Genomic DNA, 21,722 nt, shown 5'->3' on the forward strand with positions numbered 1-21,722 from the left:
GATAGTGGTTGTGTACACAGAGACACGGGCGTATGTCTGATAGTGGTTGCGTACACAGAGACACGGGCGTATGTATGATAGTGGTTGCGAACACAGAGACACGGGTGTATGTCTGATAGTGGTTGCGAACACAGAGACACGGGTGTATGTCTGATAGTGGTTGTGTACACAGAGACACGGGTGTATGTCTGATAGTGGTTGCGAACACAGAGACACGGGTGTATGTCTGATAGTGGGTGCAAACACTGAGATACGGGTGTATGTCTGATAGTGGTTGCGAACACAGAGACACGGGCGTATGTATGATAGTGGTTGCGAACACAGAGACACGGGTGTATGTCTGATAGTGGGTGCAAACACTGAGATACGGGTGTATGTCTGATAGTGGTTGTGTACACAGAGACACGGGTGTATGTCTGATAGTGGTTGCGAACACAGAGACACGGGTGTATGTCTGATAGTGGGTGCGAACACAGAGACACGGGTGTATGTCTGATAGTGGTTGCGAACACAGAGACACGGGTGTATGTCTGATAGTGGTTGCGTACACAGAGACACGGGCGTATGTATGATAGTGGGTGCAAACACTGAGATACGGGTGTATGTCTGATAGTGGTTGCGAACACAGAGACACGGGCGTATGTATGATAGTGGTTGCGAACACAGAGACACGGGTGTATGTCTGATAGTGGGTGCGAACACAGAGACACGGGTGTATGTCTGATAGTGGTTGCGTACACAGAGACACGGGCGTATGTATGATAGTGGTTGCGAACACAGAGACACGGGTGTATGTCTGATAGTGGTTGCGAACACAGAGACACGGGTGTATGTCTGATAGTGGTTGTGTACACAGAGACACGGGTGTATGTCTGATAGTGGTTGCGAACACAGAGACACGGGTGTATGTCTGATAGTGGGTGCAAACACTGAGATACGGGTGTATGTCTGATAGTGGTTGCGAACACAGAGACACGGGTGTATGTCTGATAGTGGGTGTGTACACAGAGACACGGGTGTATGTCTGATAGTGGTTGCGAACACAGAGACACGGGTGTATGTCTGATAGTGGTTGTGTACACAGAGACACGGGTGTATGTCTGATAGTGGTTGCGAACACAGAGACACGGGTGTATGTCTGATAGTGGTTGCGTACACAGAGACACGGGTGTATGTCTGATAGTGGGTGTGTACACAGAGACACGGGTGTATGTCTGATAGTGGTTGTGTACACAGAGACACGGGTGTATGTCTGATAGTGGTTGCGTACACAGAGACACGGGTGTATGTCTGATAGTGGTTGTGTACACAGAGACACGGGTGTATGTCTGATAGTGGTTGCGAACACAGAGACACGGGTGTATGTCTGATAGTGGTTGTGTACACAGAGACACGGGTGTATGTCTGATAGTGGTTGCGTACACAGAGACACGGGTGTATGTCTGATAGTGGTTGCGTACACAGAGACACGGGTGTATGTCTGATAGTGGGTGTGAAGTCTTCCCAACTCAAAAATGACATTGGGGGTCATTCTGAGTTGATCGCTAGCTGCCGTTGTTCGCAGCACAGCAATTAGGCTAAAAATCGGCATTTATGCATATGCACCGCAAGGCGCAGGCGCGTCGTACAGGTACAATGAGCATCGTTGGTTTGCACAGAGTCTAACGAACATTCCTGTCGCACAGCCAAACGCAGGAAGATTGACATGAAGTGGGCGTTTCTGGGTTGCAACTGACCGTTTTCAGGGAGTGTTTGGAAAAACGCAGGCGTGGCAGAAAAAACGCATGCGTGGCTGGGCGTACGCTGGGCGGGTGTGTGACGTCAAAAGCCGTCCCTCCGTCGTTAGAATCAACGCACATGAAGAGTAACTACAGGGCTGGTCTTGCTTTGCACAAAAAGATTTTGCAGGCGCTCTGCTGCACAAGCATTCGCACTTCTGCAAAGCGGAAATACACTCCCCGGTGGGCGGCGGCAATGCGTTTGCACGGCTGCTAAAAACTGCTAGCGAGCGAGCACCTCGGAATGACCCCCATTGAGCAATTAAATGATCACATATAACAGAGGAATTGTGTGCAATTATTGGGGGGAAAACAGAAGTTTGCTTACAAATCCCAGGAGACATTTGATCTCTTTTAGCGAACCGAGGCAGCCCAGAAATCCCAGTAACATTGTAAGGATCCCAGTTCCTGAGAACACATAGGACCAAAACTTCAAGGTGGGCGATGATGACCCTGAGAAAAGCAAAAGAAGGGGTGTGAGGGATTAGGAACAGGTTATATGAACATCAAATGCTGAATCATTCTGCTTTCTTTCTGCAAATTTCAGCCCTAGCCTGGAGGGATTCCTACAACGAATCCTGCAAGTTTCAGCACAGCCTGTATTTCCCTTTCTTCATTCTCTACACCTCTATTTGGGAAAGACAGGATTTTTTTAATTGAGTTGTTATATTACAGAGTTGCTTTCCTTACATGACCTAATGTTTCAAAGGAGTGTTTAAAGTGCTTTATGGAAATACTGTAGAAGCCAAATGCTATAGTGGTGAAGCTGCTTGTTTGCTATATGAATACAATTCATTAATATCTTAAACTTATTTTGCTAGGGCCAAGTAAGATATATCATATATTTTTTCATGCTTTAATGTCTATAGTTAGTATATTTAATACTGTAGGTGCCACCATGCCAGCAGTTGTTGGGGTACTGTAAGTTCCAGCAGCGGCGTGTGGGAAGCAATGGAGTCATCTGTCACCGGGATCCTGCTCTCTAAGGGGCCACCTCTCCTCCTGTGGTTCTATTCAATTAAGTTAATTGATAGCTGTCACTATCTCTTCCTCCCTGCACATTACAAGTCACATCCTCTTTATTAAAGATACACATTTTCTAAGTGGCATAGCCAGGATTAGCACCCACGGCCTATTACACTGGAAGCAGACACTTTTCTGATGGAGCTATTTGCTCCTGTATAGGAAATATGAGAATTCTAACTATGGAGTATATTCAATTAAGGTCGGATCCATTCCGACATGCATTTGTCGGAATGGATCCGACAAGGGCTATTCAATGCCCATCTCAATTCGACTTTAAAAAAGTCAAATTGAGATGAGGGACCGGAGAGGGGGGAGAGCCGCGGGCAGACGGGGGAGAGCCGCGGGCAGACGGGGGACAGCAGTGCTGCAGGAGGACGTGGCACAGCTGCCAGACCTCACAGCAGAGTCCACCCGGCTCCAGCAAGAGGGACCTCACTTGCTGGAGCCGGGTGGACGCTGCCGTGAGCGGCGGCTATGACACATTCTCCTGCAGCGCTGTGCTGTACCGCTGCTGTCCCCTGTCTGCCCGCGGCTCTCCCCCGTCTGCCCGCGGCTCTCCCCCCTCTCCTCCTCTCAGGTCCCTAATCTCAGTTCAACTTTTTTTTAAGTCGAACTGAGATGGTCGGAAATGGGGCTAAAACCTGTCGAATTTGGCCCCGTTTCCCTCAGAAGTACACGAATCGGCAGCCATACCGCCAAATCACGTACTATTAGACAAGTCGAATTCCCCGACTTGTCGAATAAAAATGCTCGGGATTGAATAGCTCGAAAGCCCTCGACTCGTAACCCCCCCTTGACTCGTAACCAAGACAACTGACAAAACAAAACAATAAACCAGACAGGAGCAGCAGAGCACCTATCCGTTAAGAGCAACATTATAAGGTGACAACACACCAATAACACATAGATACATAAAAACAAATGTTACAGCAGGTAAATTATGAATGTAACAAGTCGAGTGATGGTGGCGTCATCAGTGGCTGTCCACTCCCGAGGCCTGCGACGGAGCTGATTGAATCTGATTACACCTGGTGGGGTCCTTTATAAGGTATGAGGTTTTTGTACTGTGTATGTCTGATGAAGAAGTGAAATAAACACTTCGAAACGTTGCATTAATTCCTGCTCTGGTTTGGATTTATCCGAGTGCCGCCTCCATCTATGATATATATATATATATATATATATATATACACATATATATCCAAGCAGATCGGCACTCAATAAATAATAAACAAATACCTCGGTGCTCCAATCCAATCACCTATGTCGTGAAAGCATAAATACAATAAAGGGGACGGCACTCACAGGTTTTTTCAAAAGCGCGTGTAATATACAATACGTTTTTTTTAAATGTCCATCAACGTTTCGGTGTTAATACAACGTCATCAGGATGCCAATAAACAATAAAACAAAGTGACACAGACAAACATATAGAGCGACTTACCCCACTTATAAAGACACCAGGACCCAAATCACCACACCACGTGTATAACGCCCGGATTCCTAGCTGACGCGGCGGAACACATCCCTATGACGTCACGAAGTGGCGCACCCGAGTGACGTAGCACCGCTGCTATGGCAACAGGACGCGGCTTCGTCGGTTGCCAGGACACCAGCCGCGGCACCGTACTTCCGAAAACTCCGTTCCTGTCACCGCAGCTGGAACCTCACGGGCGCCTGAAAAAGATGTTAAACACAGAGCACAATGTGAAAAGCAAATAGCACAGTGGTTAAAAACACATTGTAAACAATGTGTACACGTTAGGCTGTAGAGTCCAGATTAGGAGGACAGGAAAGATGCATCACAGCATATATTATACTATATAGACAGTGCTAATACTCAGTTTGGACGAAAAAGGTATGAGAGACACATATTTAATACAAACTGTTCCAACAAATTTTCTCATTAAGCCCACGAGGGGCCACTGAATCCAAGCGAACAATCCATCTTGCTTCCATGATGAGTAATATCTGGTTCCTGTCTCCACCACGTCTCAGTTCAGGCAAATGATCTATAATCATATATTTCTCTAGCATCCATAAGGGATATTGGGGACAGATTAGTACGATGGGTATAGACGGGTCAAAAGGAGCCAGTGTACTTTAAATTTCTTCAACTGGGTGAGCTGGCTCCTCCCCTCTATGCCTCGTCCTACAGGCAGTTTAGAAAAAAATGCCCTCAGGAGAGGATGCACTCTCTGCAGCTCCAGAGTTTTTCTTTAATTTCTTTTAAACTTTTAATTATTTCGGTATGTTGTTTGGGCAACAGCATAACCTGCACTGTGGGAGTTAGGGGGGGACGGTCACCGGTCTCATGAGGTGCAGAGCAGCTTCTCCGCTGCAGGACCACCATCCTGAGTGGCTGTTTGTTCAGCGGGGCACTGCGCCTTAGCTGTCGCAGCCGCAGCTTGCCGCACACCCCTGACAGAGCCTGAAGGTGATCGTCGTGGTGAGTGCAAACCAGGGGCCCCGCTAGGGGGGCCCCCGGTTCACTGTGCGGCAGAAACGTGGGTGAGGCGTACGGGTCCCTCCTGGGGGGGACTCGCAGGTGACCCTGCGTGAGACTGGCGTGAGGTGTGTTGTACCAAGCATTTATGTGAGGCTACACAGCCTGTGGAGACATAGCCAGTATAAAACTTATTAGTAGCTCTGGCGCCATAGCGAGGGGCGGAGCTACATCAGAGCGGGCTCAGCGGCATTTTGGCGCCTTCCTCTGCATAAGCAAGCAGCCTCATACAGCTCCTCAAAACGGTCACAGGATCACTGGTACCGGGTGTAGACGGGGAGAGCCGCTATTAGTGCACAGTTTACATTCCTCTGGGGAATTTCCTGTACAGCAGTATAACTGTTATATATTACTACATAAAACGCTGACAGTCTCATTGGGGACTGTCGGATATGTCATCTCAGCTCACTGTCAATGCCAACAAAACACAAGAACTGCAACAAGCAATAGCTAGCCTAACTGCCAAGGCTGATGCTTCCTATTCCCCGCTGTCTACTACAGGTGCACAAAAACGTGCTTTACCTGCAATTTTATCAGATTCTGATGATGATGTACAGGTGGATGGGGATGATGGGGATCCCATTAGTGGGGATTGCACTCCTGCACAGGGTATCGAACCTCTCATATTGGCCATACGGGATGTGTTAAAGCTCCCCCTGGAGGACGCTACTGATCAGCAGTCATTTTTCCTCCATCAAGACAAACTGACAGTCACTTTTCCTGATTTCAAGGAATTGGATGATTTATTTAAATTAGCCTGGAAAAATCCAGATAAAAAATATCAGGTGTCCAAAAGGTTTTTGCATACCTTCCCCTTTGCCCATGAAGGCAGGACATTCTGGAAAGAATCTCCAGCAGTAGACGTCTTAGTCTCTCGCCTCTCTAAGAAGGTGGTGCTCCCAGCTCCGGGCTCCTTTATTGTAAAGGACCCGGGGGATATGAAAATTGAGACCACTCTATCTACACTGCTACAGGTGTAGCTCAAAGACCGGTCATTGCAGGTTGCTGAATGACACATGCAATTCATATGTGGGCTACTCAAATTCAGGAGGGTCTTCCGGGGGATATGACCTTAGTTACTACAGTAACTTTCCTAAAACACATTCAGGACATGGCAAGAGTCATCTGTGACTCCCTTAAAGAGATTGGCAATATTAATGCTAGGACCACTGCTATGGCTGTGTCTGCACGCAGAGCCATACGGTTGCATCAGTGGATTGCAGACGCTGACTCCAAACGTAATATGGAATCTCTTCCCTTCACAGGGGAATGGCTCTTCGGAGGTGAGTTGTATGCAAAGCTACTGTTGGGAAATCCACGTTTCTCCCTTCTGGGGCTCCGCCTGCTAGGCGTACCTACCCGGGACTGCCTACTCAGTCCTTTCGGTCCTCCAGATTTCAATCTAGAGCCAGGGGTGCCTCCAACGCAACTAGAGGTAAGCCTACGAAACCAGCCATTGCCGGTTCTCAAGAACAGAGCACCAGTTCTGCTTCCACAAAAACTTCGGTATGACAGTGCCCACCCACCCTGAGGGGATCTCGTGGTGGGAGCTCGGTTACATCACTACACCCACATATGGGATGGTTCTTGCCAAGATGCCTGGGTAAGGGACCTTATCTTTCAGGGTTACAAGCTGGAGTTCGATGGTGCGCCTCCTCAACGATTTTTCAAATCAAGCTTACCAGCTTTGGAAAATGTGCGTGTTACGCTACTACTGGTCATCGCCAAGTTGGTCCAGTCCCAGGTTATTGTTCCAGTACCTCTGCTACAGCAAGGACAAAGTTACTTCTCCAGTCTGTTCGTAGTGCCAAAACCAGACGGGTCTGTGAGACCCATTTTGAATCTGAAGTGCTTGAATCCTTACCTGAAGGTTTTCAAATTCAAGATGGAATCTTTGAGAGCGGTGATCGCAGGCCTGGAACACGAAGAATTCCAGGTGGTCTGCCCAAGAGGCCCTACTTCCGATCAACATACTGGAACTTCGGGCTATCTACAATGGTCTGATTCAGGCCTCCCCTCTACTCCGGGATCAGTCGATCCAGGTTCAGTTAGACAACGCCACGGCAGTGGTGTACATCAATCGACAAGGAGGGACAGAAAGAAATGCAAGAGCACTGTCCCCAATTTTCATTCCAGGAGTGGACAACTGGGAAGCGGACTTTCTGAGTCGCCACGATCTCCACCCGGGGGAGTGGGGATTACATACTCAGGTGTTTAAATAGATCGTCGACAGGTGGGGATGCCCACAGATTGACATGATGGTGTCTCGCCTCAACAAGAAGCTTCGCTGCTACTGCTCACGAACCAGAGACCCTCAGGCGAGCTCAGTGGATGCACTGACATCGCCTTGGCCTTACCAGCTGGTCTAGCTATTTCCTCCGATTCCGTTGATCCCAAGGGTGCTCCATCAGATCAGACATCACAGAGTACAAGCAATCTTGATTGCACCGGACTGGCCCCAGAGAGCGTGGTATGTGGCGCTTCTGGACATGTCGATAGAAGACCCTGCCACTAAGAAGGGATCTTCTTCAGCAAGGACCGTTTGTCTACCCGGACTTACGGCAGCTTCGTTTGACAGCATGGGTGTTGAGCGGAACATCCTAGCTCACAAAGGGCTTTCCAAAAAGGTCATTGCCACTATGGTGCAAGCCAGAAAACCTGTGACGTCAAGACACTATCATCATATCCGGCGGAGATATGTCTCTTGGTGCGAGGAACGCACATATCCATCTGCAGAATTACACTTGGGAAGAATCCTTCATTTCCTGCAGCCTGGAGTGGATAAAGGTTTACGTCTTGGATCCATTAAGGTCCAGATTACAGCTCTTTCCATTTTCTTTCAGAAGAAATTGGCTGTGTTGCCAGAAGCTCAGACCTTCTTACAAGGGGTACTCCACATACAACCTTTGTGCCACCTACGGCACCCTGGGTTTTGGATGTAGTGTTGAAATTTCTACAGTCCTCCTGGTTTGAGCCTCTGATGACGGTAGAATACAAGTACCTCACGTGGAAGACAGTGATGATATTGGCCCTGGCTTCTGCTACACGCGTCTCAGAATTAGGAGCCTTATCGTGTAAAATTCCCTACTTGGTCTTTTAGGAAGACAGAGCGGAGCTCCGGACTAGACAGCAGTTCCTGCCGAAGGTTGTCTCCGCATTCCACCTGAATCAACTTATTGTGGTTACGTCCTGTTCTGACGCTTCGGCTCCTCCGGAGTTTTTGGATGTTGTGCGTGCTTTGAAGATCTATGTCAGGCGCACTGCTCGGGTCAGGATGACGGATTCCTTATTCGTGCTTTATGATGCGCAGAAAAAGGGTTGTCCTACTTCAAAGCAGACCATTGCTTGCTGGATTAGGCTTACTATCCAACAGGCCTATGTGTCGGCAGCCTTACCTGTTCCTAAGTCTCTGCAGGCCCACTCTACAAGGTCAGTGGGCTCTTCCTGGGCGGCTGCCCGTGGAGTGTCGGTCTTGCAATTATGCCGAGCGGTTACCTGGTTGGGGAAGAACACTTTTGTGAAATTCTACAAGTTTGATAACCTGGCCAAAGAGGATACCCAGTTTGGGCAGGCGGTGCTGCAGCAGTCTCTGCACGTTCCCGCCTGTTCTGGAAGCTTTGGGACATCCCCATTGTACTAATTCTGTCTCCAATATCCCTTATGAATGCTAGAGAAAATAGGATTTTAATACCTACCGGTAAATCCTTTTCTCGTAGTCCATAAGGGATATTGGACGCCCACCTCTGTGCGGTGACTTTCTGCAGGTTCTCTGTTATGTATTACCTATTCAGCTGTTGCTGTTTTCTGTTGCCAGTTTTGCTGGCCTGGTTATGTTATGGTGTGCTGGTGTGTAAATCTCACCACACTTGTTATGTTCCTTCTCTCAAGTATGTCCTTTCTCCCTCGGGCACTTTTTTACCTATAACTGCCTGTCGGAGGTGGCATAGAGGAGAGGAGCCAGCACACCCAGTTGAAGACATTTAAAGTGCACTGGCTCCTTTGGACCCGATATACCCATCGTACTAATCTGTCTCCAATATCCCTTATGGACTACGAGAAAAGGATTTATCGGTAGGTATTAAAATCCTGTTTTTAAACTAGTTAAACTGTGGTTTCTATCAGTGAAATGTTGAGCCAATGGTTGTTGACTTTTGCCCAATGCAAGTGCAGCTCGAATAGCTGATCGATGTTAATTTGCACGTTCCTTAAAAGGGCGGATAGTTTTCCCTACATAGTAGTAGCCACACGGGCATCTGATTTAAGTGAGTTCAAAACATCTGTTCCTATGGCCTGCTACCGACGGGGTAGGAATATTAGAGACACTGTAGTGCGGACGGACATATCAGGATTCAATTGTATAACACCACGGTTCTTACCCACCCGTAAAGCAGGGTGCTATAGGTGCATCAATTGTGCAACCTGCAGTCACTTGGACACTGGTACGTCCTTTAGACATCCACACAGTGGAAAATATATTCCCATCAAGCATGCAGTGACCTGTACAACTTCATATGTAATTTATATCATCAGATGCCCGTGTGGCTGCTACCATGTAGAGAAAACTATCCGCCCTTTTAAGGAATGTGCAAATCAAAATCGATCAGCTATTCGAGCTGCACTTGCATCGGGCAAAAGTGAACAAACAGTGACTCAACATTTCGCTGATAGAAACCACAGTTTAGATAGTTTAAAATATAAAATTATAGATCATTTGCCTGAACTGAGACGTGGAGACAGGAACCAGATATTACTCACCATGGACGCAAGATGGATTGTTCGCTTGGATACAGTGGCCCCTCGTGGGCTTAATGAGAAAATTTGTTGGAACAGTTTGTCTTAAATACGTGTCTCTCATACCTTTTTCGTCTAAACTGAGTATTAGCACTGTCTATATAGTATAATATATGCTGTGATGCATCTTTCCTGTACTCCTATTCTGGGCTCTACAGCCTAACGTGTACACATTGTTTACAATGTGTTTTTAACCTCTGCTATTTGCTTATCATGTGGTGCTCTGTGTTTAACATCTTTTTCAGCCGCCCGTGAGGTACCAGCTGTGGTGACAGGAATGGAGTTTTCAGAAGTACAGTGACGCGGCTGGTGTCCTGGCAACCGACGATACCGCGTTCTGTTGCCATAGCAGCAGCGCTACGTCACTCCGGTGCGCCACTTCGTGATGTCACAGGGGATGCGTCCCGCCGCGCCGGCTGGGAATCTGGGTGTTACACGCATGGTCTGGTGATTTGGGTCCTGGTGTCTTTTTAAGTGGGTTAAGTCGCTCTATATGTTTGTCTGTGTCACTTTGTTTTATTGTTTATTGGCATCCTGATGACGTTGTATTAACACCGAAACGTTGCTGGACATTGCCTATATATATATAGGCAATAAAAATATTGGCCCCCTCTATATATAGGTGCACCCAATATTTATCTTGTCTCCTGGAAACTGGGACGAGCTTACGCCACTGAGTTGCAGCATGCTTATCCCATGCCACTACTATTTGTAACTACTTTTCCCGAGAACAAGCACCTTCCCATTGTATTAGAATTGTATTTGTAATGTACTGTACTTTGAACATTTTCTGATGCAGCCCCATAACCTTTTCATGGTACCTAAAGTGGCCCCACTGGGGACTCGAGTTTCACAAGGGTGTTTTGCATTATAATTAGGCATTATAGATAATATTATAATTAGTTTGACAACACTATGTAGGTCCTACTTTATGTACTTTACATTTTAACTTCTAGATTACATGAATCTTTGCTCCTTAAGGCCAGTACTCACTGGCCGACGTGGGAGAGATGTGTGCTGAGCGAACCGCTCAGCACACATCTCTCTCCCCGCTCAGCACAGCGCGATGTGTGCTGAATGTGCGGGGGGAGATGGGGGGGGGGCTGCTCATTTCACCCAGCGGGTGAAACAAGCTACCTGCTAGATTGGCCTGCATGCAGGCCAATCTAGCACCAGTGATAGCGATGCGTGGGGCTGCACATCGCTATCGCTGAGGGGGCTACACACGGAGCGATCATGCTTAAAATCTAAGCAATCTAGTCAGATTGCTTAGATTTTAAGCAGCGATCGCTCCGTGAGTACCCCCCTTTAGACTGGCTTCATGTTATTATATGTAGGTCTGAAAAACAACTGACTGGTATTAGAGAATAAGCTGTATTTTGAAAGAAAAAATGCATTAACTCCTAGGACATGTGCTAATATAAATGCGCTGTGTGTGTGTGTATGCGTGTGCGTGTGTGTGTGTGTGTGTGTATTGGGCTGATAAGACTGCATGGCCGAGGATTCAATCTCTCAGTTGATAAGATAATGTAAGGTAAAATAACAGCACTTTTAGGGGTGTGGTACAGAAGATCTACAGTAATTAAATAGACAGTCATTTGGTGAACCCCATATGGTTGACAGGGTGAAAAGGTCGTCATGGAAAAGGTAGACAGTGTAAAAGATCGACAGGTACAAAAGGTCGACAGGGTTTAAAAGGTCAACATGGAAATGGTCAACACAAAAAAGGTTGACACAAGTTTTTTAAGCTTTTTGGGTGTCATCTCATCATATGTGACCACAATTATTGCAAACATATACGCTCGCCACACTTCGGGCAAGGTGCCTCGCTCCACTACCACTGCGCTTGACACAGGTTACTATAACCAATCGTATTCCACGTGGATGGTAAATCAAGCAATAGTTATGTAAAAAAATACAAAAATTTATGTCAACCATATGTAGACAGTGCTTAAGGTCGACAGGTAAAAAACATTGACATGTTAATGGTCAAAAGGTTAACATGTCAACGTTTTTTACCTGTCAACCTTAAGCACTGTCTACATTTTACCTGTCAACCTTTTGATCACATCCACCTAGTGCATGCCAACCATATGGGGTCGACCTATTGACTGTCTATCTAGATGCTGTCTATCTTAACATTGGAACACTTTTTAAGGCCTTATTTTGCTGAAACAGAAACTGGATTTGAAGCTGCTGAACTGCAACTTCCAGCATGCTTTACTAGCTGCTTGTTTAGAGTTGGCCATTCTTCAAGAGATCTAACGTCTAATGATTGCACTATGGTGCCAAAAGCTCACTTACTGTTGGTGCATATAAATAATGTGATATGGAATGTAAGCAACAGCACCTCTCCAGAAACTATCTCACTCACCTATTATTAGAGAGGCAAAACTGCTTCTGTCAAATAGAATCCAGAGCCCGAAACACAGCATCAAGCCTCCCAGTATCTGCCAAGAGAAGATGAAGCAAGGTCAGATGATAAAGCTTATAAGAGGATACGGTTAGCATCCTGGCACTGGGGATGACAGCGATCATGTGACCGACGCCGGATTCTCTTATATGTGCACGGTGCAATATGATACTGCAATATATGTATTGGACTGAAACACAACTAAGTATGATTAAGTATTACACAGAAGATAAAATATATATCTGCAGTAGATCTTCTGGCCACTAATATAAAAAAGTGATAGAAATATCAATAAATAACACAGTAAATGCATTTGTACAGTATCATAGTTGTCTCTACCCACAGCCTCTATATATTTTGAATTGAGGACTATGGTGTTTTGGGCACAAAGGTCACTGGGGCAGAGGACAAACTCTTCTGAATTTGTAGCATCCAGACTGATTGCGCAGCAGGTTTCACAATTACCAAAATAAAGGTAACTGATCTCTTGTTAAACAAACATTTTTCTATTTACTTTTTATATATACTCAGATAACTTGTTGTACTTATTAAATGTTAACTGTTAGAAATAAGTTACTTGAGCAAAGTAGGAAATGCTTGTACTTGCACTACTCAGGTAATTGGTGTGGAGGGGAATGAGGTGTGAGATGGGAATGGTGGGTTGGGTTCAGCTAAGTACTGTAGGGGTACCTACCTCTATTGTGATAAATGCAGATAAAAGATGTACACAATGCCAGAGGCATCTTAAGAGAGGAGGGGGCCAGTGTGCAGACTCTGGGTGGGCCCACTCCTCTCCACAGCGCTGTAGGCTCCGGCAATATTCCGGAGTCTACTGCTCATGCGCAGGTCTCTGGAAACATGGCGCCTGCCATGTTTCGGAGACAAAAGTCGTACTGCACATGCACGGCTGCCATTTTGGAGGTGTTTGTTTGCGGCCCGGCGCTGGACTCCGGAGAGGTGACTATTAAAATATGGGTGCAGTGTGTGCGGCAGAGCTGCCATCAGAAATGATGGGGCCCGGGACTGACAAAATAGGCAGGCCCCTCCAAAAAAATGTAAAAAAAATAAATACGTTATATAAATATATATATATATATATATATACAGGCATATATATAATGATTTTTTTTTTTCATTTTTAAACAGTGTTAGATATTTATTATTCATATTTCAGCTCTAATACTTTATGTTCTAAATACACACACAGGGGTCTGGTGCAGAGCAGACTGCATACACTCCTACCTCTGCTTCTCCCCAGAGCTCCCAGCTGCCTCCGAACTCAAAGAGTTCCGCTCCAGGCCATTTCCCCCATCACTTCCCCTCCCAATTGCTTCCAATGTTCGGAGGAGACGAGATGGTGGGTCTGCTGCTGCCGCAGCAGCCGCAAAGTGGTCTCCATGCCTGTCCTGCACTGCCACTGGTATATGATTTGCTGTGCGGTGACGCTGTGTGCCGTGGCCGGCAACCAAGTTCCGCCACCAGTCTGCATGCGCGGGCTGGAAAATTCTGGGGAATTCAGCAGGCTTTCTGGGGCAACAGCGTAAAAATGACCTCTGGAACAGGTGCCAGCGTATCGGCAAGTATGTGCGGCGGACAGCGGCGTCAGAAGACGGGGATGGGCGGCAAACGGAGGCAAAGGCAGACCGCAGCACCCCTCTGATGGCGGGCCTGGTGTGCGGTGCGGGCCCCCCCTGGACCCAGGGGCCCATGTGCACCATATACAATTGCACCCACGATAGAAACGCCCATGCACAGCGCTCACCTGTGTTGGTGGGTGTGATGGAATGTAATTGGGATGGGAGAGCCATTGCCTCATCGACTCTGAAGACCTAATGGGTAGCCTGGGGTGAGTGCCAACTTTTAGTGGCTAGAAATGAATCATCTGGTAAGGATCTGCATCAGCTGGTTTTAGGATTTGTTTGGGATCATTACAAGATGGGTCGTTCTAAGGTACAATTGTATGGAGCAGCTGATTGGTTGCCATGGGCAACTTCTCCACAGGTTCACTTCTTCACTCTTATCACTGCTTCATGAATAGACCCCTAAGTTTGTGCTTCAGAATGGGGATGATGTTGTTAGGCATCCAGAGATATTACCTGACTGACCCACTTTGTATTGTTCAGATGGTGTCCATCTTAGTTCTAGGGAACTGGTTTTATTTGCTAAACAACTTTTTTCTGTTATTTGATTTCCGTGGCAGGCTATGGTTCTTTGAACCTATCTTGTGGCCATATTGGGGGCAAGACATTTGCTTTAGATGTGTGTCTAGCCTCTGTCTCATGGGCAAGGTCCATACTGGCCAACTAAGGGGAGGTGGTTCGTATGTAACACAGATTGTGCCAAGGGCTGGTTTAATATCACCCTTTATATTTTACAAAGTAGGTCCAGATTGGCTGTCGCAAGTATTCATTACTTTCCTGCCACCCTGAATTGATCTAACTGGAATTTAATTATTAGTGACTGCTGTGACCTCATCTTCACCAAATACAGCTGTCCATGTGGTTATTTCTAGGTTTAAGTTAAACTTAGAGTTAAATAGAAAAATCACAGTTCATTGGTTTTAAAGTCATCAACTATATACATCTTAAAAGAACAGAAGGCCATTTAGGCAAAAAGCGATAATAAGCAATATTACTTTCTGGCTGGTAATTGTAGTGTACTGACAGGTTTTGTTGTTGTTCTTGATCACATTTGTATCGGACAATCAAAATTGGCTTGGGTACAGGGCCATCTTAATGTGTGGGCTCACTTGGCAGCTGCCCAGGGCTCCATGGGGTGGGCTGGGCCTTATGGAAGTAGAGAATGCTGCCTGACTACTCTGATTGTAAATTACATACAAGCAGAGCAGCCAGGCAGCATTCTCTACCCACCTCCTAGCCTGCATCCAGACAGTGTACTGCTGTCAACATGTTGATTGGTGGAGCTAACAGCCATTCACTGTATAGAAGCATGGGGATAGATGGTGCGGGCCCGTAGGAGAGGCAAGATAGTTATTCCCATGAATGAGTGGGTATGGACCCCAGTGCACTGCTTTGCCCAGTGCCTACAATGCTATTAAGAAGGCCCTGCTTTTTTCCATAAATATTCCCTTTGACAGGAAGTTGGTCTCTTTCCATTTTTGGAACCCTACCACCCTCCTCCTCTTCTTTTTATGCATTAATTGTTATATGTTGTTTGTCCTTAATATTCACAATTTCTTGCAGAAGAGGCATATAGTAGCTTTGCGGTAAGCTACTGCTAGCCGGTGGCCATATTGAGTACAGGCGTGCTTGCCAGTCATTTCCCCTTTAACCACTGCAAGAAGACATTTACCTTAGAGGTTGGCCTGGCCCCTATATCAGGGGCATGGCCAGTACTAGCCAAGTAAGGGGAGGTGGTTAAAAGGGCTTGTTTAATATCGCACTTTATATTTTATGTAGTAACTGTACTGTTATCGACTTTCATTGCCTTCCTGCCATCCTGAAATAATCAAATTGGAATTGAATTATTCATAAATTGAATAAATGCTTTGACCTCAGCTTTGTCAAATACAGCTATCCATGTGGTTATTTCTAGGTTTAAGTGAGGTTTAGAGTTATATAGAAAAATCTCAGTGCATCGGGGTTAAAGCCATCACCTATATACAGCTTAAAGAAAATTAAAAAAATATTGTAATAAATTAAGTTAAAAGATACCAACACTGTAAAATGTAAATAATATGTACTCTAACAGCAATAACAGCACATGATGCCATCACAGTTGTAAGCATTAAATAACAGATCTCATTGTTAGAAGTTAGAGAAAAAATAAATCTCATAAATTGGTCCATTGTTATACGTTCCTATAAAATAAAGCCTTAATGTTGGTTACATGTTAGTCAGAGTTCATACATTAGGTGTGGTGCAGGGGGTATGTAAATTATTCTGAGTGTTTTTAGGATGGATTGGCTATCAGCTTCACTGAAAAATAAAACTTTATGGAACACTTTTGTGATGTATGGGAGTGCCACATTGACACTCTATCACCACTACTTAAGGAACAACTATGGAAATGTTTCCAAGGTAGATTGTAGTATGAAACACGCATGATCTCCCAAGACCCCACTATAACTATTGATACTACTCCAGCTGTGGGTGGCTGTGATATGAGGTCCGAGTCAGGTCATATAATGTGTTTAGCAATACATGGTTATTGCGTATTTTATATTGTTATTTGTTTCTATGTGATATTGACACTTTTTGTACTTTGTATATTACTTCTGTCATACTGTATATGTCCTTTTTTCTGAAAACTATCTAGGTTTCCTAAAGCAGTTGATATAGTTTCTGATAAATGTTTAATGCCTTTCATTTATTAAACATGAAAATGTTGGCAAATGATCCCAGAGGAATGCCTGAAAGGAAGTATGCAGTAGTGTTTTAGGTGATTACAGTTTGGTCACAACTTATAATGTTTTTACAGCAGCGGTCCTAAGGAAATTAGCATACTGTATGTGGGATACTTACATAAAAGCAATGACGACAGAAAAATAAATATTTTCCTAAAACTGTCCCCATAATCCAATACAGGTAAATGGAACACAGTGGTAATGGGGTCCAAGAGCTCTGATCCTGGACCACAAAGATGCAACATATTTATTGTAATCTTTCCATATGATTAATTATGAACTAAAAAGTACACAACAAATTGTGATACAGCAATGGTCACTATGAGCAGCAACACAGCAAATGTTATTAAGAAAACAAAAAAGTAAAATGCACATGGTACTTACAAAGAAAAACAGGTTGAAGACAAACAGGAAATATTTTGTTACGCTCAGGCAGCCTTTCATAGCCATCTTCTCTCTTTTCCTGCACAGCGGAGACTAAAACAAAAGATGTATACAGTTAATTATGTGTACACTATTACAACATGTCAGTCACTTGTCTGGTGACATTAACCAAGTCCAATGCATTTGTTACTCACAGATAAGCAATAAGGTAGGGATAGCTACTGCTGTTGTATAGCTACAGATCAATTACAGCTACATCTCCGCTGTTTGCCGGCTATATTCTAACAATTCCTCCAGGACTGGTCAGTTGAACTTAAATTATACAATAATAATGTAATATCTTGTTTCAATGATCCAAGAGTGCTGTCAGATATTGAATTGGCCCAAAGGTGCAACTATAGATCGTAAAGGTTATTTTTTAAAAAGTGATGATGATTCAGAAATAAACACTTTAGCATTCACTTTAAGATGTAAAGCAGGTGCATACATAACTGCTGGATCAGCTGTAAGAAAGGTGCAGAAAAGTTGTGAAAATCTCATTACGACACAGCTATGAAAACGAAGACTATCTACCTGCATTAACTTTCACTTTGTGTTGACTTTTATATGTGTGCACCAAATTGCACAGAATTCTGTGCCTGTCACCGGAAATAATGCATTTGCATTATTGTTATCCTTTCATTATTAGTGGCAATGATTTTTTTTATATAGGTGAGGATATGCATGATGATGAGCCATTAAGGCCTAATAAAATGTGATGAAAAAGCAATATGACCATCTATGACTGCAATATACTTACTTGCATACTATATGTTCACTATCCATTGGAGGAAGGGGTGATGTCACAATTGCATGGGTGGGTGGCGGGGTATTATCAATGTGATGTTGAAAGCAGGTGTTATGTGAGCCTGTTTGAAATGCAGCCTTGGTGCAAACCTACACTGTTCTTTGTACACATGAGAGATGACCATCCCTGCTCACACTTATTAACATGGTTGGTTTAGGGACCACATGGAACTGGGGCAGAAAATTATTAAAAGGCCTATTGAAAGAAAACAAGGAGGTGTGACCAGTGCTGTGTGGGTGGGACCAGTGCCATGTGGGCATGTACACACCTACACTATCAGCCTCAATGTCTCACTAAATGCATAAAAAAACGGGATTTTGGTACTCATCAATAAATCCTTTTCTTGGAGTCCATAAGGGATGCTGGGATGCGGTATTACAGTGGGGTATAGACAAGGTCCACAGAGCCGATGCACTTTTAAAAATCTATGAGTGTGTAGGCTCCTCCCCTCTATGCCCCCTCCCATAGCCCAGTCTAGAAAACTGTGCCCAAAGAGAGAGGATCAGAACTGAATAAGAGGAGGAGGAAGATAATAGAACAAAAGGAGAAAACCCCCCAACAGTAAAAACTGGAACCTGAACAACAATTGGGAACCAGAATCTATAAACTAACTAAACCGGCTACAATGTAACCTAGAACATCAAAAACAAAAACACACCTCAAGAACTTACTGCGTACAGGGAAAGGAAAAGACAAACAGCACAGTGGTGGGCGCCCAGCATCCCCTATGGACTCCAAGAAAATAATTTATTGTGAGTACCAAAACTCCGTTTTCTTTGTCATCCATAGGGGATGCTGGGATGGCAGTATTACAGTGGGGACGTCCCAAAGCTGCCCTCACGGGTGGGAGAGTGCTGTTGACCCTGTAAGACTGAACGGCCGAACTGAGAGTCAGACGCTGCAAAAGTATCAAAACGATAAAACTTGATAAAAGTATGTTTTCTTGACCAAGTAGCCGCCCAACACAATTGTAAAGCCGAACCCCCCCGGCCAGCCGCCCAGGAAGAGCCGACCGACCTTGTGGAGTGCGCTGTGATAGAAAGAGGTAACGGTCCTAAGGAAGACAGTTAAGCCTGACGAATGACAGACTTAATCAACCTAGTAACAGTCTGCTTAGAGGTAGACCAGCCCAATTTATTTGCATCATACAAAACAAAAAGGGAGTCCGACTTTCGCAGACGAGCCATCCGCCTGACATCGATGCAAAGAGCCCCCACCACATCCAAACTCCTTGTAGAAGGAGAATCCTCTTGTAAAACTGGTACCACAATCGGTTTAGTCACATGGAAAGCAGAGATTTTTGGTAAAAAAAGCTTGGCGGGTTCGTAATTCCGCCCTGTCCTCATGAAAAATTAAATATGGAGAACGGTAAGACAAAGCTCCCAATTCGGAAACCCTCCTAGCCGAAGCCAGAGCCAAGAGAAGCACTACCTTCCAGGAGAGAAATTTTAGGTCCATAGTCTCCAAAGAGTCAAATAAAGGAGACTGAAGGAAGTCTAAAATGAAGGGTAGATCCCATGGTGCCGTAGGAGTAATAAAAGGAGGTTGTAACCGCAAGACTCCCTATAGAAAAGTCTGTACTTCCGGAATAGAAGCCATTAGTTGTTGGAAAAATATCGACAACGCAGACACCTGTACCTTTAAAGAGCCCAGACGCAAACCAACGTCTAAACCTGACTGTAGGAAACTGAGAAGACGGCCTAAAACCTGACGGCGGTCACACCAAGAAATGTAGGCTGTCCAAATGCGGTAGTAATGTTGTGAAGTGACGTCATTTCGTGCACGCAGCATAGTTGGGATTACCGAAGCTGGGATACCATTTCTTCTCAATAGCGCCTTCTCAACAGCCACGCCGTTAAACGTAGCCGCTGTAAGTTCAAATAAACAAAAGGACCCTGCTGAAAAAGATCTTCTCGTAGAGGCAAATGAAATGGCTCGTCGACGAGAAGCACTAGAAGGTTTGCATACCATGCCCTGCTTGGCCAATCCGAAGCCACCAGGATTACGTCTTCTCATTTCAATCGTTTGAGGAGATGCGGAAGTAGAGGAAAAGGGGGAAATAAGTACGCCATCCAAAACCCCCAAGGAGCTGTCAATGCGTCGACCGCAACCGCGTCTGGATCCCTGGTCCTGAAGTAATAGCGCAGCAGCTTTTTGTTGTGTCAAGACGCCATAAGATTTACTTGTGGCCATCCCCAACGTAAGTTGTAAGAACACCTGGGGGTGAAGAGCCCATTCTCCTGGATGCAGATCCTGTCTGCTTAGAAAAGCTGCCTCCCAATTGTCCACTCCCGGTATGAAGATGGCTGAGAGTGCCAGAAGATTTCTCTCTGCCCAAGTAAGGATTCGGGATACCTCCCTCATTGTCGATCTGCTCTTTGGGGGTCAATCCGAGTTGTTCGCTCGTTGCCAATTTTCGCAACGGAGCGATTAAGGCAAAAATGCGCATGCGCATGGTACGCAGTGCGCATACGGTAAGTATTTTAGCACAAAACTTAGTAGATTTACTCACGTCCGAACGAAGAATTTTCATCGTTGAAGTGATCGGAGTGTGATTGACAGGAAGTGGGTGTTTCTAGGCGGAAACTGGCCGTTTTCTGGGAGTGTGCGGAAAAACGCAGAGGTGTCAGGGAAAAACGCGGGAGTGTCTGGAGAAACGGGGGAGTGGCTGGCCGAACGCAGGGCGTGTTTGTGACGTCAAACCAGGAACAAAACGGCCTGAGCTGATCGCAATCTGTGAGTAGGTCTGGAGCTACTCAGAAACTGCTAAGAATTTTCTATTCGCAATTCTGCTAATCTTTCGTTCGCTATTCTGCTAATCTTTCGTTCGCTATTCTTCCCAGAGGGCGGCGGCCTAGCGTGTGCAATGCTGCTAAAATCTGCTAGCGAGCGAACAACTCGGAATGACCTTCCTTGTACCTCCCTGTTGGTTTATGTATGCCACCGCCGTGGCATTGTCCGATTGCACCTGCACAGCCTGTCCCTTTAGGATTGGAAAAGCTTCACAAAGAGCATTGTAGATCGCTCGTAATTCCAAGATATTGATGGGCAGGAAGGACTCCTGGTTGGACCAACGCCCTTGAAACTGGTGGTCCAAGGTCACTGCACCCCAACCCCCAGAGACTTGCATCTGTCGTCAAGAGTACCCAATTCTGAGGCTCGAAGGAACGGCCCACCAGCATATGAGAAGTTTGCAACCACCACAGTAGCGATATTCTCGCCTGCGGGGAGAGGCGAACCAACCTGTGCATGTGCAGATGCGATCCCGACCACTTGGATAGGAGGTCCAGCTGGAATGTCCTGAAGTGGAATCTGCCGTATCAAATTGCCTCGAAGGAGGCTAATATCTCGCCTAGTAGACAAATACAAAGATGAATGGAGACTCGGAGGGGTTGCAGAAAATATCCTGTATTGTCCTGACTTTGTCCAAGGGCAGAAATATTCGCTGTTCTACTGTGTCCAGGGTCATTCCCAGAAACAACAATCTTACTGTAGGTTCCAGATGAGACTTTTGAAAATGTAAAATCCAACCGTGCTGTAATAGGAGGACTTGCGTCAGGGAAATGTTCTGTAAGAGCTCCTCCCTGAAAGGAGCCTTTATGAACAGGTCG

At 45.5% G+C, this 21,722-nt stretch overlaps 1 protein-coding gene across 1 annotated transcript in view; it reads right to left on the reverse strand.

Annotated features, from left to right (window-relative positions):
• Window positions 1-21,722, reverse strand: part of LOC134966254 (leukocyte antigen CD37-like) — a 218,208-nt gene that overhangs the window by 85,845 nt on the left and 110,641 nt on the right. Inside the window, exons 2-4 of the mRNA XM_063942845.1 lie at window positions 17,265-17,357; window positions 12,476-12,551; window positions 2,107-2,231 (exon numbers count right to left, since the gene is read on the reverse strand). Coding sequence (XP_063798915.1) covers window positions 2,107-2,231; window positions 12,476-12,551; window positions 17,265-17,330 — 267 coding nt within the window. The 5' untranslated portion in view covers window positions 17,331-17,357. The remainder of the gene's footprint in view (window positions 1-2,106; window positions 2,232-12,475; window positions 12,552-17,264; window positions 17,358-21,722) is intronic.

This window comes from Pseudophryne corroboree, chromosome 10 (genome assembly GCF_028390025.1).
Source record: "Pseudophryne corroboree isolate aPseCor3 chromosome 10, aPseCor3.hap2, whole genome shotgun sequence".
NCBI lineage: Eukaryota > Metazoa > Chordata > Amphibia > Anura > Myobatrachidae > Pseudophryne > Pseudophryne corroboree.